Below are 18,116 nucleotides of genomic sequence, written 5' to 3'. Positions count from 1 at the left end.
TACGTGGAATTCGATTGTGCAGGGAGTCGGCGCCCCTGACCTCCACGTTGTTCAAGGGTCAGCTGTATACTGAAATATAACACTTAACACTTAGATTCTTAACATCATGATGCTAAGAAGCCCACAGGAAACTTCACTGTGGCCAATCCTCTTATAGTAAGAGTGTGATTTGAGAATCCCATTTAATGATTAAGATCAAGGGTGGATAAATTTTTTTCCTGTAAAGGGCCAGAGAATAAATATTTTAGCCTTTGAGGGCTAGGTGGTACCTAATGCAGCTACTCACATCTCTTGGGATAGCAGGAAAGCAGCCTTGTGCAAGATTTAAATGAACGGGTGTGGCTATGTGCCAGTAAAAACACAGGCAAAGGGCCATAGCTTGCTGACCCCTGATTCAGAGAGCCCCCAGAAGAGCCCTTGATGGTACATGGCAGAGTGCCACGCTGCCCAGATATCGGATGAGCAATGCAGTGCAGACGTGTTCTCGGGTCAGTGACAGAATCCCGACCTGCCACTTAGGGACTGGTAGACTGTGCTGTTCTCATCCCAAAGGAACCAGCCACAAATTTCATTGTCATCAATGTCCTTGATACTCTTAATCAATGACAGGTCATTGTCATATATGCTTAGCCAATGGGGCACGTATGCCTGTGAAATTTCCGACAAGAACACCGGTATTTCTTTTGTAGTTTTTACTTTGAAAAGTCCCTTTATGAATAACCGTCTTATTTTTATAACAGTTTTGTGAAATATACGAGGCAGATGTTGTTATGCCACATTCTAGATAATAAAACTGAGTCTTCAGTAAAGCCATTGGGTTGCTCAGAGCCACATCATTACTCTGTGACAGAAATAGTACCAAAGTCCATGCCTTCTCGTTCTGCCTTTTGGCTCCCTGTCTGCCTCTGTAACGTGTCTATAATTCAGGGTTGCCTCACCCCTTCACATCGGTCTCAGAAACCCAGTAAGAGAAGGAGTTTGAATTGAAAGGTCTGTGCACGAGGGCTTTTTGTCCCCGAGTCTTGTCTTGCAGAACGACTTCAGGATTCACTCATTTAGGGCAAAGTGTATGATCCAGGCAGCCTGGTTTCCTTTCGGGTAGAAAGAAGATGTTGATAAAGCAGAGGGAAAAGACAGGAGCTGCTAGTCCAGACGAGTCCCTGAGACCTCCTGATGACACGCGTGATTCACGGGCTGCAAGTGGCCGGTCTGGACTTGCTGGTCAGCTTGACTTCGCTCCGTACTTGGACTCCATTAAAAATGCCCTCACATAGGGCTTCCATGGTGGCGCAGTGGTTAAGAATCCGCCTACCAAGGCAGGGGGCACAGGTTCGTGCCCTGGTCCGGGAAGATCCCACATGCCGCGGAGCAGCCAAGCCCGTGTGCCACAGCTACTCAGCCCATGCGCCTAGAGCCCGTGCTCCGCAACAAGAGAAGCCACCGCAATGAGAAGCCCGTGCACCGCAACTAAAGAAAGCCTGCACGCAGCAACGAAAACCCAACGCAGCCAAAAATAAATAAATAAATAAATAAATTAAAAAAAAAAAACCCAAAAACTAAACACGTACATGGAAAGTAGGTTTGAGGGGAAGTAAATTCAGTAATCAAAATCTAGTTTGTTCATAGCAGAACTTGCATCAAAACAATTGTTTCCTTACAAACATATCCAAACTTATCCTGTTTTTGAAACCTGGATCATTTGGTCTGTTTGGCCAAGGTGATTTTTGTGTTTTTGTGAATGAAACCTTCTAGACTTAGTCAGACTCTAAGTGCTGTTTATCATTCTTTTTTGGTTTAATGAATTCTTAAGTCTTCCTCTCCACCCCAGCCCTTGACCCTCAGACTAAAGTTGGACCTAGAAATGTTTTACATACAATGACTAAATTTGAAAGAATGCTTTGTTGGCTTTTTTTTTTTTTTGGTCGTCCTTTTTTGACTCAGTCTTTTAGGTACAAATACATCATTTAAAGATTTTAGAAGTTGATCTTTTTGGAAAGCAGACTTCTGAGGTGGGGTGTAGCCAAAGGTGTGGTAACAGAGACCAAGTAAAAGAAAACTAGGTGTCCCCCTTTCTATTTCCCTTGGCCTCATGCCCCGCCCCCCACCCCTGTCTTTTCCCGCCATGGCCCACAAGTAAGCCGAGCTTTAGTTCTGGAGCTTCATGTCAACAGCTGTAATCCTTTCTCCAGCCCCCATGCCTTGGCTTTGATGGAGTGAGGAGCAGCACACCTTAGGTGAGATAATTTTGGTAATAAGCCAGTTCTTGAGCACGTAGGGTGTCTTTCTGATTGAGAATGAGGCCAGGTAGAAGGGAGGGAATGGTAACAGGATGGGACTAGGGCAGAGCAGTGGGGGAGACAGAATGGTCAGTGAGCAGAACAAGGAAACGCAGACAGGGGCTACATAAATGGGAATCAGTGAAGTCCTGGCTTATAAATTCTTAGCAGAAGTGGGCTTGAGGAGTCAGCACTCGTCTTAGCAAGAACCAGTGAAGCCAAATGAACCTCATTTCCTTTTCTGCCGGGGTTATGGGATCAGTCAATTAAAGGAAGGTTGTAGATATAGTTTATATAGATTTTAACAAATTATTGAACCAAGGGTTTCAGGGGACTGTAAGCTCCACGAGGGCACAGTAATAATGCGGTAAGTATTTGTTGGATAAATAAGTACAGTGGTTAGGTTACTAGCCACTGGAGGTATCCAGCCATAGGTTGAGAGGGTCATTTGGCTCCATGATTGCAGGGAGGATACCAGTACCCAGAAAGGGATTGGACTGGTTTCTCCCAACCCTGACAATCTGTGCCCACCCCGGGAAAAAGCTGTTCTGGAAAGCTGTTTTAACCATTTGGAAGCTCAGCTATAACCTTGCCTTTGAGAAACACTGCTTTGACATCCCGTCTTATGTTAGCTTAGTACCACTGTCCTGGGTCATTGCCGGGGAGGGAGCAGTGCAGAAGCGACCGTGTCTGAGCAGTCAGCTTCAGGCTTTGGGTGGGCTGTCTAATTACTGCTTATTGGCTTTTCTTTTTTTGCTGGTGTTTCTCTCTGGTCTGTGCACAGCAAAGGGCAGGGCCGTGGGAGACAGTTTTTAAAGTCAGTATCTCAAAAACAAGTGGAAGAGGAATTGCTTGCTCATCAGCCTCACTGCCAGGCCGAATCCCGAGCTACTGACGAGCACGGCCGGGCCTTGAAGCCGCAGGCCCCGGCGATGTTGAGTGAATGCACTCTCATGCCCTAGGTGCCCGGAACCGAACCAGCAGGGACACCGTCCTCTGCTCTTGCACTTCCTGGGCTGGCTGGCCAGGCTCTCCTGCCCGCGTGCTTCTCCTGCCCCTGCGGCTCCTCCGCAGCCCTGAGGACCGTGCTTCACAGAAGGAAGTAGGGAGAAAAAAAGCCAAATGTAACACAGGACCCTGGGATGCTCTCAGAGGCTGTTACACGAGGAAGCAATATAATACTGTCACTTGCAGCTTCCTTAAGATGCACAGTGGTCTTCCTCATGACCAGCTGCCTGTCCGCTGCCAACTTCCTTAGGCGTTTCCGTGCGGCTAAACAGTGAGCCAGAAGCAAACAAAAGTCATGGCAGAGATTCTGATGGTTTAATCCATCCTGCTTAGCGCCACTAAGCCTCAGGGCCAGATACGAGCGTGGAGCACGGGGTCAGTGGGAGAGGTGTGTCCTGTCCGACCAGCAGGAGAATCTTCTAGAATTGTCGGAGGTGTGTTTATGAGTGAGGAGACCCAGCAGTGAGGTAAACAAGCCTAGGATTCTGTTCCAGAGAGAGCCAGGGAGCTGGGAAGAGAAGCTGGGAAGGAGTTTGCACGTATAGATGTGGGATGAGACGGTTCACAGGTGAGGTTGTCCTGGTCTGACCTGGGGGGTCCACGCGGGGGAGCGTCCTGTCTGCTGGCCCTGTGGCGGAGGAAGTGACCCCTGAGCCCCTCATTGGCAGGGGAGTTCCTGAACCAGCACACTTCTCAAGGGATGGATATAATTCTAGACCCGGGTGTGGGGTGGCACAAGAAGGGCATTGGGGAAGGGATTTGAATGATCTCAATATATTTTGCAAATGAAATCCACATAACGAGGGTTTGAGAAGCAGCCGTGAAGGAAAACAAACCCCTCTTGTGGAAAACAAACTTGTTTTCCTTCCTGATGTCCGAGGAGTAGACCTGTCCCGTGGCCTTGGCCACCGAGCCCAAGTGGTGTGCGGTGGCAGGGAGGACGAGCGGATTTCCCCTTAGCATCATCTGCTCTCCTCATGGGCAGCTCCCAGGCCCCTGGTCAGCGGGAGTGGAAGAAACTTAGAAGGAGGCGAATCTCCCTAGCTCAGGGCCAGCTGTTTTCTGGAATCGAGGTTGGGGTGAGCTTTTTGCCTTTACTTCTAAATGATCTTCAGGGCCAAGAGTTTCCTGATTCACCTGGTGGTAGTTCTCCTCTTACAGAATCACCCTGTTGGTCTCACCACCTTTTGAGAAAATCAGGGCCGTATTTAGAATGTCTGCCTGGCAGCCAGTGCAGGTTGATAAGGGAGGATGCGAAATTGTATCTTGTTTACTGAAGGGGTCGATGTTGTCTCTGAAATGCAGGTGAAGCCGTATAATGTTTATGTCACAGTTGCCTACCCACCAGACACAGACACCCCCGGGTTTGCAGAAGAAAACAAAACCAAGGTAAGTATGCCTCTCTGTGCCCTGTTTCGAGTTTTGAACGTAGGAAACACGTTTTCCCATTTTCTGTCTTTCCACCCTTCGGCCTGGGGGCATTTTCATCAGTCAGAAAATTGAGTTCCTTTCAATTTATGTGCTTGCAAGAGGCCTCCGAACTTTCTGGAACTTTCATTTAGAGTCTTGGAGGATGTAGCCCTATTTCCAAAGGCCATTTTTGCTAAGAATCTTCAAGCTTTAATTAATAAGGTGTTTGCTTTCTGATTGAGAGTACAGCTTGTATTTTAACTAACAAGATAATACTCTTTAAAAATAATATTTTCTCCCCGGCCTTAAATACATTTAAACACCTGAAATGGTTGCCGATCCGTTGTCTCCACACGGGGGTCTAATGGGCGCCTAAGACTTAACATTTGCAAAACGAAACTTGTGATTCCCTCTTCTTCCCCCCTTATTATTTTCCATCTCATTACCCGGCGCCCACCATTCCCCCAGCTGCTCAGGCTGGAAACTGCGAGGCCAGCCTTGATTCCTCCTCTCACACCACACATCCAGCTGACATGCACATCCTCTGTTCTCAGAATTTATCCCAAATCAGACCTTTTTTTTTTTTTTTTTTTTAACTGCACGTGTCACTACCATCCCAGCAGTGAGAACCGCTGATGTTTTTGCCTGAACTTCTCTCATGGTCTTCAGCCTGGTCTGCCTGCTCCTTTTCTTACCCCGCTGGGGTCGGTTCTTCATAAAGTAGCTAGTGATCCTTTTAAAGCCCAAGTCAGGTCTTGTCACTCCCCTGGTCAAACCCCTCTTGTGTAAAAAAAAAAGCCAAAAAACAAAACTGAAAAAAAAAAAAAACCCAAAAGATCAAAACCTCCTGTACAGCACAGTCCTGTAGAATGTTCTAGAATGGTGGAAATGGTCCTGCGCGCTCCTGTATGGAAGTCACATTGTGGCTGTTGAACACTTGCAGTGCAGCTAGTGGGACCAAGACACTGGATTTCTAATTTTATTTCATTTTAAGTAATTTAAAGTTAGAATTAAATAGCACATGTTGGTGTTGGCTGTATATCAAAGAGTGCAGCTCCCCTAGCTCCCAGCGTGCCTGGAATAGAATCCAGAGGCCTCGAGCCTTTTGGGTCCCACACTGTCTGGACCTCGGCCACCTGTCCGCAGCATTTTCTCCTCTCCTTGGCCTTAGCCACACCGGAGCCCTGTCTGTTCCTTGAGCTTGCCTGGCCTGTTCGCACCTGCAGGCTTTGCTCTTGCCATCCTCTCTCTGGATATTCAAATGGATCTTCCTCCTGTGTTTCTTTCCATCTCTGTACAGCCTTCATCTTGGAGAGGACTTCCCTGACCCTCTGTTATCTCAAGTATCCCTCCCGTGAGATGTGAATCCTCTTCCCTGGCCTTATTTTTCTCTATAGTGTTCATTACCTCTGGACATTAACATTAATACAGTGACTGTCAGTCATCCTGAGCTGAATGCCAGCTCTGCACTTTGTTCAGATGAACCTGCCTTGACACGTGGTAGGCACTCTCTGAGCAAACAAAGTGGGGGAGAAAGGAATCAATCAGAACTTATCCCCTTGAACTTGGTATTGATGTGTTTCCTCTCTTTTATAGTGATGCTTAGTAAGTGTGAATCTGCACAGCATAAAAATTGGCACTTATGCTCCATGGGCTGTATATTTGCAACAAGATGTTTATGATTTAGAAGCTTTTTCTCCTATTCATTTCTCTTTGGCGCTGCCTCTTAAAAATTACTACTATTTCAAAGAACTAAATTTAAGCCAAATGAATAAGGGGAATCTGCTAAGCAGATTTGCAACATTTGGTAAGTGGTCTTTTAGGCAGAAGCCAAAGCTGACAAAGGACGGTGATTTCCCTGTGAAGATTTGATTTTGTTGTTAAATTGGGGTTTTTTGTTTTTCCTCCACTAAAATGTCAGGCTGACTTCTTTGGGTAAATAAAATTCTACCTTGATCTGCGGGTCCCGTAGGGGGCGCCATAGTGCCTTTAAATCTCCTGAGTATCTGGCCACATGTGGTTATGTTAGCCTGGGGGTCTGGAAGAATCAATGGTGGCACCTTCAAAAGGGCTTTTCTGTGAAAAAGTGAGAGAGTGGCATGGACATACGTACACTACCAAACGTAAAATAGATAGCTAGTGGGAAGCAGCCACATAGCACAGGGAGATCAGCTCGGTGCTTTCTGACCACCTAGAGGGGTGGGATAGGGAGGGTGGGAGGGAGGGAGACGCAAGAGAGAAGAGATATGGGCATATATGTATATGTATAGCTGACTCACTTTGTTATAAAGCAGAAACTAACACACCATTGTAAAGCAATTATACTCCAATAAAGATGTTAAAAAAAAAGGGCTTTTCTGTTAATTTAGGTTCATCAAGAAACACTTGACTTTTATGAGCACTATGCTATTCTATTTTAAGAAAATATGTTCTGTTTTTTATTTTATTTTATTTTTTCAAGCCTACATGGTAAATAAAATTTATTGTTTCATGCCATTTAAGGCTTAAGTTTTGAAACTTCTAACTGGAACTCCCTTCTAAAGAATTTTTGAGCACATGTGTTGCATGTCGCTCCAAAGAAGATTTTTTAAAAATGAAAATAAAGACAGGGCAAGGTATTTTTTTTTCATTTTTTAAACTTAAGCTCTGATGGTCCTCATTGGAACTGAGACACATCCCACAGAGAGTAGCTGGGGTCTCCTTGTCTTGCTTCAGCTACTGGGCTGAATTTTGTACAGTAACCAGTAATCAGTAAACTGATTTGAAATCTAGATAGAGATAATTCTAAAAACAGGAATCAGTTCAAAGGCAGAAAACTGGAATTATGTATAAATTTGGGGAGGAGGGCTGTAAAACTGTTTTTTAACTCGGTGGGCAGTAATGGTATGTCTGTTTTTTTCACCTTTAGCCTTTGGAGACTCGTCTTATTTCAGAGACCACATCTGTTTGCAAACCAGAACAAGTGGCCAAACAAATTGTTAAAGATGCCATAGTAAGTAAAAACCTTGTTTCCTTTTATTAATAGTTAACAGTACTGTATTTCCAAAAAGATATTTTTCTCAGGACTTATTTCAAAATATAAATTATTGGGGTTTTGTGGTGAGTTAAATTCATCATATCTAATATTAGATTGTACTTTTCTTCCCTTGTTGATTCCATGTTGATTAGTAGGTTCTGGAAACTAGTAATATATCTTAATCTTAGGAACAGATTGATCAGTCTGAGAACTTCGGTTCTTTGAAAGGAAAATGAGACTTAACCTGTGATGTGTAAACGGTATGTACTATATACTGTGTGCGGCATGTTGTCCTCTTCTTTCCTGCAGTATTTTCAGTTTTAGATTATTTTAGGTGTCTTACTGCCAGATGTGTTGATGAAGGATTTTTCTTTCACCTTCCTGCTTCCCAGTATCCTTTTCCCAAATGTTTACTAATAAGAAAGTACCACAAGCCCACTGGGCCATCATCCTGTCAACTCAGCTAATGCACTTCCAGGCTACCGAGTTTATTCTGAGTCAGAAATGGTATTTTTAGAAACCAGGTGCTATTCTGTAGGACAGCATATGTGCCGCAAGCTTTTTGGCAACATTCCCGTTAACCCACACGCAGAAAAGTATACATGTACAGGGGATGTCTGTAAACCTTAGGACCCGTTGAATTTAGGAAATTTGGGGACGATTGGAACGAGAAGCGTCAGGAGGCTGGGCCTTGGCCTGGAAGGAACGTCCATGCCGTTGCATGTTCAGGCTGAGCCGAGCAGAATACAGGAAGCATCGAAGGCTATTAAAATATCTGCAGAAGTGGGGAGAACTTTGCCCTGACTGTGTTCAAAGGCATAGAAAGAGGGCACCAGCGGATTGGGCGGACTTTGTTTTTCCTGCTTATCTCAAGTCAAAGCAAACACACTCCATGTTTTTAATGATCCGAAGCAGCTCTTCGTATTTTGGCAGGATTCATTTAATCTGGCGGTTCTCACGCTTTTTCATCTCTTGACTCTAAAGTTGTCGACAACCCCGGAGAACTTTTGTTTCCATGGGTTATATATTTGCCGTATCACAAATTGAAACTGCGTCATTTTAAAAATATGTATTCATTTAAAATAACAATGGTAAATCCATTACATTTTAATGAGCATTTTTTATAACAAAAATTATTTTTCAAAACAAAATTTAGTGAGAAGGGTGGTGTTGTTTTACATTTCACTGGTTCTTTAATGTCTGTGTTAATAGAGGACAGCTGGATCCTCATAGCTTCTGCATTCGGTCTGCTGTAACATGTTATTTTGAATGAAGGATATAAAGTAGATCTGGCCTTAAGGAGACATATAGTTGGAAGAGGAAGGAATATGTTATAGGCTTCTCAGATAATTGTGCACATTCTTATTTATTTTTTGGGAGGGACATAAAACCTAAACTGGATGAATAGTAGCTTCTTAAAGGTTAGTTGCAATGTGAAATTGAAACTCTATCAATGAACTTCTTGTTCTCTGTTACATGTTACATTGGTCTGCCTTGCACTTCGAATGTTTTGTACCCATTCATGGTTTTGTAACATTATGCATTAGTCATTTGGAAAATATGGATTCCTTGAGTTATCAAAAAAATGACATTCATTACTATCACTGCTGATCTTACTATAAAAGTCTTTCTGCATTGGGAAGCTGACAGTCTCAAAATGGCAGATGTACATTTTCCCAATTCTTAATTTTTCCTTGAAATCTCAGATCTGAACATCGATCACAAAAGCTGCCAGTTTTCCTTGAAGCGACAGTCCTTTCATTCATTTTCTGCCAAGTCTCTTCCGGATACCCGTGTTTGAATAACCACAGATTGTCAGTCCATGGTTCTTGCATGTAAAAATAGTGTTCTGCAGAGAAAGCAGGACCTTTCCTGACTGCGGGTGGAGGAGGGCTCTTCTTCCAGGCATCTGTCCCCTTCCATGTGGATGTCACAGAATATTAGGACATGTCCTCAAGGGTTGAGATTTAACAAAACGATTAATTTTACTGCTTTATCAAGGGCATTTTTAAGCAAAACTGACATTTAAAAATTTTTTGGAGATTTAAACAATTTCTGTTTTCTTTGTGTATTTATTTATCACTGCAAGTGTGTGTGGCAGTGGAGAGGCACCACCAGTGTGGTCTGTGCTAATGAGACAGCAGTTTTGCCTGTCAGTGCAAGTGTCACTGGGTGAAAAAGGCATTTAACGTCTTAGTATCATCATGACAATCGTGTTGTCCTCGTGGAAGGGTCTCAGGACACTCAGGGTCCATGGACCCACATTTTGAGAAGTGGCTGTTCAGCCATCCCAGCCCATCTGCTGAGGCCACGTTCGGCTCTGAGCTGCGACATGTGCTTTGTTACCCTCTCCTCCTACCTGAAGTGAACAGACACACGTCATTGTTTCCAATGTGACTGAGTTGATTCCTTCCCATGTCGCTACTATTGCCTCTGTCTTTTCTTTTCCTTCTGTTTTAGCAAGGAAATTTCAACAGTTCCATCGGCTCAGATGGGTACATGCTCTCGTCCCTGACCTGTGGAATGGCTCCGGTAACGTCCATCACTGAAGGGCTCCAGCAGGTGAGCTGAGCTGTGCCTAGGCCTCCGGACCGATGGACACACAGACAGACAACAGGCACCTCTCAGTGAACCTCAATGAGAAAAGGCTAAAGGAAGACATAGCAACTTTACATGAGGATGTGAAGAATTTTTATTGAAGTATCAACTTTTTTCTTCCTTTACCTGGGAGAAGTAAAAAGGAAGTAGGTTAAAGCTGTAACTTGAGGAATTTAGTCTGGGAAGAAGACTTTCATGCTGGGTACTGTGGATATAGAGAGAAAACACTGTCTCTGCTATTGGGGTGTTAATCTGGGTTCTCCTCTGAGAATCACTCATCTTCTGTGTTTGAAAAATGGAAATCTCTGTCACTAGGGGGATGGGGTGGACTTGCCTGAAAGTCCTGGAATATTAGACTGGAACAATTTCCTGTGGGTCAGGCCACAGAAGCTTAGGGAGATAAGTCAGGGATTCAACGCAATCCCTGCCCTCACGGAAATTATAGTTCATCCAGAACACACACAAAAGTTAACTGCTCCTTGATGAGCCGGGTGCCGTGTTTGCTACTGGAGCATCAGAGGTAAGGCAACCTCTCTGACCTCAGGGGGCTTGCAGTCTAGAGGGAGAGACTGATAAGAATGGTGAGGTTAGTACAGTGCAGCGTAATGAGAGTTATAACAGAGGAATTGCTCTAGAAAGACCAAGCCGAGGATGACGGAGGGTAGGAGGAGGGCAGGGAGGGGTGGGAAGGCCACTGAGCAGGGGCTGCCCCCACTAGTGGGCAGTTTATGACAAAGCGCTACGCAAATGTGTAGTCGCTGTGCAGTCAATGTGCAGTCGACCACGTCCAGACGGAAAGTCCCCGGGACTTAGGTGTTGATTTTCCTCCCTCTTCTCTTCTCACTGTGATTCTCTCTTAAGAGTAGATGCTAGGGACTTCCCTGGCTGTCTAGTGGTTAAGACTCTGCTCTTCCGCTGCAGGGGGTGCGGGTTCGATCCCCGGTCGGGGAACTAAGATCCCGTGTGCCGTGCGGCCAGGAAAAGAAAAAAAGGACGAGCCACTACATTTCTTTTAGATGTTTTCCCTGGGCTGTGACTTTACGTCTGAAGTTCAACACGTCCACAGGAAGACTTTATAGTATTTTCCCCAGCATCCTGCCCCCTGCCTTCTGTCAGCAGTTCTGTATTCCCTGCCCCCGTGATCAGTGTTCACGTTCACTTCCGAGACCAACCAGAAACGGGCGTGTCATCGCCCACCCAGCTTCTCCTGCCCCTCACATCGGGGCAGCTCTGTCCGCCCGCCCTCTCGTCCTGGGTCGGCCCACTTTCCTGGCCCTGTCACTGCTCGTGCAGCTCAGACCGGGACACTCCGTGCCTGAGGCTCTGTGCGCCAGAGGTTGTGAACCGGGGAGCCACGCGCCTGTGAAACGTTCTGTTTGGTCCATCTGGTATGAGCCTGCGTGTGGAAATAGAATAGTTTCAAAATTAGATTTACGTTCAAAGTCGAGATTTTGGATTTTTCTTGGAGACCCAGCAGCCCAGGGTCTGCATTCTCACCTGGCATCACCGGCTGGCACGGATGCACAGGACACAGACTCCCAGCCCCTGTGGCGCGGCCCTCTGACCTCCGGCCCTGTCACCCCTCTTCCTTCTCCTCTTGCCCCTCCTCTTCTTTCTGCCACTTTGTCATTGTCCCTCCATCCCCACTTTCCTTTGACCAACTTCCAACCTTCCTTCAAGGCCTCACCTTAAACGTTGCTTTTTCCAGAAATCTCCATGACTGGGTGAAATGCCTTGGACTCACCCCTATTTTAGCCTCTGATTATGCTGTAGTATAATTGCTTTTTTTTGCGGTTTTTTTTTTTTTCATTCCCTTAAGTTAAAAAAAAAAAAAATTTGGCTTCATTTATTTATTTATTTTGCGGTACGCGGGCCTCTCACTGCTGTGGCCTCTCCCATTGCGGAGCACAGGCTCCGGACACGCAGGCTCAGCGGCCATGGCTCACGGGCCCAGCCACTCCGCGGCATGTGGGATCTTCCCGGACCGGGGCACGAACCCGTGTCCCCTGCATCGGCAGGCGGACTCCCAACCACTGTGCCACCAGGGAAGCCCTGACTTTATTTTTTAGAGCAGTTTTAGGGTTATAGAAAACGTGAGTGGGAATTAGTGAGTTGCTGCAGACCCTCTCTTCCCCTCCCCCCTCCCTGTTATTAACATCTTGCCTTACTGTGGCCGCACTGTTACAATTGATGAGCCAGTATTGATACATTATTACCAACTGAAGTCCATAGTTTGCTCTAGGGTTTATTCATGGTGTTATCCATCCATCCTGTGGGTTCTGACAAATGTAGAACGACATGTATCCACCATTGCAGCGTCATACAGACTATTCGCTGCCCTGACGTTCCCCTATGTCCACCTGCTCATCCCCCACCCCCCTTCTGAACCCCTGGCAACCCTTGATCTTTTTACTGTCTCCAGAGTTTTCCTTTTCCAGCTTCCCTTTGGTTTTTACATTTTTCAAAATTATTCTTGCGCACACTTCAGAGAATCAAATTGTTTTTAAGACTCATTATGAGAAACAGCAAACCCTCACCCCATATCCCGCGTTTCACCTTTCTCAGGAGCAGTCAGGCTGTCCTCTTAGCTGGACCTTCTGACCTTCACCTCCTTATCTCTAGGCAGATACTTACGTGGCCGCTTCCACTTGATTTCTCAGTTCGGGATCAGGTACTAGCTCTGCTCTGAAGGATGAGGATGGAGCTCTCCTTTTTCCACCCTGTCCCACCTGCTCACACCCGCCTCTCCTCCATCCCCACCCTCCCTTTTTAGTGATATTGTGATTTTGGTTAGATCTGTATTGAGATAACCATCCTTAGGGCTATTTAAATGCTCTTCACAGCTGAGCTATGTAATGCGCATAACTAATTTTCCTTTCTTATACAACCTTTTGTTTTCCCTGAAACTATTGTTGGCCTTTTTAATGTATTATTTCTGTGTATTATTCCTAATGACTGTCTTCATCTCCTCTCAGAAATATCAGATACTCTGTCAGTTTCACCACTGGAAGGAATGCCTCCTGGTGCCTTCTGACCTGCCTGTCAGGAGTGGCTGCCCCCAGTCAGGTGCTTAGCTGACCGCGGCCTCCCCTTCACGGTCATCCTGGGGGACCCGTCTGCCTCTCTTGGGTATTGGGTCCCCTGCCTTCTGCGTCACAGGACATTGCCTTTCTTTGTTGACACCGCTCTCTTTGGCTGTTTACCTCTTCTGGTAGCTTCCTAAAAAAAGGGTGCTGCGGAGGCAAATTTTTTGAGGCTTTGTGTATCTGAAACTATTTCTTTTTAAAATTTCCACTTACAGGTGTTGTAGTGAGAGTTCTTTAGTGGAAAGAGTGAAAATTAATGGATATGGTTAATTGCTGTCTCAACCCTGAAATAGTAATTGCCCTCTTTCAGTTGGTTGTCTGCCCTGGTACGGAGTGCGCGGGTGGAGGCCGGCACTGGGCTTTCTCACCACAGTGCTCTCAGCACGGAGTGTAGGGTCTGCCTTTTATGATCAGAACATAAACCTTAAACCAAAAGGCCTTGATTGTAGCTTGGATACTTGAGGTGCTGCACTGGATCTACCCTAGCTCAGAGAACCCCAAGACTACTAAGAATCCCTATTTTGTTCTTTGTATAACTTGCATATAGTAACTGGACAAATGTTTTGTCGTTACCTGTCTGGCAGGCCCTGTGCTGCCCAGTGGCTCAGAGCAGACAACTTCTGTTCTCCGTGTTCTGCTGGCACTTACAAAGTTTTCATTATACGTACTCATCCTTGGAGCGGATTGGAAGATGCGTCTTAGAAACTATTTGTCAGAGACATATCCTAAAATCCCTTGACATGGATGATTGTGTCGTCCTGTTGCATGAGCTCAAAGGTCTCTTTGTCTTGCAGGTAGTCACCATGGGCCTCTTCCGTACGATTGCTTTGTTTTACCTTGGAAGCTTCGACAGTATAGTTCGTCGCTGCATGATGCAGAGAGCGAAATCTGAAATTGCAGACAAAACTGCCTAATTCTTATCCCTTGGAAAAAGACTTTCTAAATAATTTGACCAGCTTGCTGCTAAACGGGACGCAGTTTTTGGCCTGCAGACATTCATGTCTTGCTTTCGAATCTGTGAGGTTGGACCAGTGCTCTTCAGAAACCTGGCTGCAAGCAGGGGGATAGACGTTCAACTCCAGAGAATATTATTAATACTATGCAAATTTGGAGCAGGAGACCACTCGATTCTCCGAGGCGGAGAAGTGATGGTAAGGGAATTCATAGCGTGTGAGCAGGGTAAATGACAGGATTCCAGAGTGATCACTGAAAATTTTTTTCTATTTATTCTTTTTTTTTCCCTGTTAGAGATCAAGTCCAGAAATGTACTTTCCAAGCACTTTTTTTAACCTTTCATGAGAGGCAGTTTATGGGTTCCTGGGGCCTTTTTCTTTTCTTTTTTCTTTTTTTTCTTTTTAACTTGGTGTATTTTATTCCAGATGCATTTTATACATTGCCGCTGTGTCTGAGTGCATAGTAACGTCCCTCACTTACTCTGTTGCTGGTGGACTCTCGTGGCTTCTCTCTCTTTGATCCCATAAAACTACAAGGGGGATGGGAGAGGGCAATGCAGTGGAACAAAGGAGATAAATATTTTCCAGTCGGAAAAAATAATGCTTTCTTGTCTTCTTTAGACTCAAATGCTTAGGGCACTGTTCATTTTTCATTCACTGGGAAAGGCAGGCTCCTAAAATGTTTTCTGAAGAGAAGTCAAATCTTAGAAGCTTAAAAGTTTACAATTTCTTCAATAGCCATGATGACCTGAAGCTCACCCATGCCATTGTAGTGTCTTATTCTTCCCATGTCTTCCTTTCCAATTTTGCTTACACTGCTATAATATTTTTGTAAAAAAAAAGAGAAGACCAGTTTTTTTTGACTTGACTTTTTAAATTAATTAATGAATTTATTAAAGCAACTGAAAAAATTAGAAAGCGTGACCTTTGTCTCCTCGTAGCATATATGTAGCTTTTAAGAAAGGCTGATGATAGCATGTTTCAGTTTTATTCGTTAAGAAAAAAAATGTAGGACGACAAGGCCGATGTTGAAGATACTCGTTTTTGAAATAAAATGATCACCCTGTTCTTCCTATGACTCTCCCACTGACCCTGAGAACATCCTCTCTGTACCACATGTTAAGAAAGCCCAGCCATCACTCTCACCGTAGAGACCTGGAAATCCTGTTGGTCCCCTGAGTTTTGTTTCAAGATGCCAGGCTCCGTTGTCCATTGGTTGGATTTCCACAGCAAGTGCCTCTGTTGAGTTTTAGCCACCGCCACCTGCTTCGCTCTGTCATTGTATGTGTTCCTCCGACTTGAGGGCAGTCACCTCCATTGTAACGCTGTGTCCCCTCCCCTCTGCATACACAGTAAGTTTATACATTACCACCTTCCAGTTCCTTTTGGGGAGAAAAGACCACTGCTTTTGAAGAAGAAACTTTTTTTTATTGTTTAAAAAAAAACAACACAAAAGGTTGTTTCGGTAACAGTACAAAACAATACGATTCTACAAAAGATTAAAGACCTAAAAATTATTGCAAATCTTTTTTGCTTTTGAGTTTTTGAACTCTTGACTTTAAAATGACTTAATTTTTACAAAGTAAGATGTCTAATGGCTTTAATCCATGGTGTCTTTTTAAAAGACATGAGAATGGCACATTTTCAAACACTGACAAAGACAGAAGAAATTATTATTTAATATATAAGGTGCTTGGGATGACTTCATTGCAGTTTATGGGAGTGGTTTGAACCCATAATGGTTTCATGAATCTTTCAGCCTTAGAGAGCCATCATCTGCAACGTTGAGTCATATCGGGCAGCCTCTGAAAGGGAGGAAAGGCTGTGTTCTCCTAATTCACAGATACAAATTAATAGCTGGGTGCTTCTCAATTTTATTCTTTTCTCATAAATGTTTCTCGAATGTTGGCAGCTTCTACTGAAGGTCTATATTAAAATCTAGTCCCAGGTGATGCCTCATTTAATAAAATTAACTATTTTGCAATAGTTATTTCAATATACATTTCTCAAGGTATCCTCAGAGAGAACACTGTGACTCCAGGTCACCTACTGCATTAACAAATTTGCAATGCCCTGTTCCACGGTGGGGAGATATCCCCACCCCAAATGAAGCTCAGGCATGAGAGCAGATCTGTGGAGGTTATAGTATCAGGGAATGGGCTGCTTTGCCAGAGACGGCAAAGGTCTACATTCTTGTAACCAAAAAGCTTTGAAAACTGAGGTGTTCCTTTTTTTCTCCCTAAATTTGGTGCCGTAATTCATTTGATAGCAAAACCTGACTTGAACTGACTTGAGATTATTATAGTTTTTATTTATGCCACTCCATGGGCTGTTCATTAATTTTGTCTGAAGAAATACCAATGAGTTTGACTTACAGGGATTGCCCCAGACTCTGTGGAGATGTTTTGTAATATCCAGTATATGCCCCATACTACCTTTTTAAATGCAAAAAAAAAAAAATGATGAATTCTGAAACACATCTGGCCTGAAGGGCTTTGGATGAGGGATTGTAGACACTTAAGCAGCATCACATAACGATCTGGCTTCATCCAAACCATGAACATATTACAAGGCAAATTCTATTTTTTATCCTTTTTGGCTCAATTCTTGTACAACCTTTTTTATACCGACTTGCTTTTTTGCTCAGGGGAAGAAGAGAAAGCCTGAGTCAGATTGTTAGGGAAACTACTGGCTTTTTTTTAAGGATTGCATTGATTCCACACTTTCTATTGTACCCAGAAGTGGGTATGTCTTACTTGTGGCAGAAGAAGTTCAATCATAATTCTGTTGAAATGTGGGATCTCTCTGTGTGAGACATAGGTTATTATGTGAGTTTCAGTTCCAAGTGTCTGCCTCTGCTAGGTTGGGGTGTACTGTTTTATTATAATGTATTTGTGAGTATATTTATTTTAAAATGCTTAACGTTACTCAGCCTTAGAAATTCCAAAATATGTTCAAGGACCCTCTATCATTGAAAAAGGTGTAGAAACAATTCTCATTTATTTTTACAAAAACAAAGTCAAGAGAGTTGTTCTTTATGTTTTAAAATTTAACTTTCACACCTGAAAGGAGAAGAAACTAAAAATGCTGTTAGTGATGGTCCCTTTATACGAACACATATATGTTTAATTATGTCTCTATTTGGATCTGTTAAGCCATATGTTGTTGATTCTTAGAAGTAAACATTTGAGAGACCATTTCTAATATTTAGATGACAAGAGCATTTTGATCACAGTTGCTTAGATGCAAAGAATTGTATGTCTTTGTCTTTCTAGAAGTCAATACCATAATAATTTTTTTTCTTACTGAATTGTATCATCAACAGATTTAATTTTATTACATCATATTCCACTTTAAACGTGTCTTAACTCACTTGAGGACACTTAAAAGATTCACACTTTTTGACATAAAATGTTTTGAATCTTTCTCATTTCCTTATCTTCTTAGTGACTCAGCTTTGAAAAAATACCTACTAACCATAACCTTCCATATTCTGGACTAAATCTTGTTTAGTTCAGACCAGTGATGGCAGATTTGGTATTTTGAAGAGGAGGTAATAGCTATTATATTTTACACTTGCTTGATATGACAACTCTAAAGACATTTTTAAACTGTTAAGAGTGCCTATGGCTATTTTGATATATATTAGAACCTGTGTTTGCTACTTTAGAAGCTTTTGTGGCAGAATTGTAACCTGATTTTCATATCTTGTATTTCTGAATCACAACAAGAAATAAATGGGGAACACGCTTTACAGATTCAAAAACTT

At 43.7% G+C, this 18,116-nt stretch overlaps 1 protein-coding gene across 2 annotated transcripts in view; it reads left to right on the top strand.

Annotated features, from left to right (window-relative positions):
• The window catches only part of KDSR (3-ketodihydrosphingosine reductase), a 39,070-nt gene extending 20,954 nt beyond the window's left edge, over positions 1-18,116 (top strand). Inside the window, exons 7-11 of one of the 2 annotated variants that reach the window (XR_003435296.1) lie at positions 4,590-4,673; positions 7,603-7,686; positions 10,171-10,272; positions 14,189-14,545; positions 14,774-18,116. Coding sequence is in view for 1 of the 2 variants with exons in the window: in XM_027118706.1 (XP_026974507.1) it covers positions 4,590-4,673; positions 7,603-7,686; positions 10,171-10,272; positions 14,189-14,308 (390 nt within the window). In the remaining variant the exon portion in view is untranslated. Of the gene's footprint in view, positions 1-4,589; positions 4,674-7,602; positions 7,687-10,170; positions 10,273-14,188 lie in introns of both variants that reach the window. The other variant, XM_027118706.1, reaches the window with a different exon arrangement.

This window comes from Aethalodelphis obliquidens, unplaced genomic scaffold (assembly GCF_003676395.1).
Source record: "Aethalodelphis obliquidens isolate GAN/ISIS:26980383/991018 unplaced genomic scaffold, ASM367639v1 scaffold19, whole genome shotgun sequence".
Taxonomy (NCBI): Eukaryota; Metazoa; Chordata; class Mammalia; order Artiodactyla; family Delphinidae; genus Aethalodelphis; species Aethalodelphis obliquidens.
Note: the sequence above shows the minus strand (reverse complement) of the source record. Positions and strands in the feature narration are given on the sequence as shown.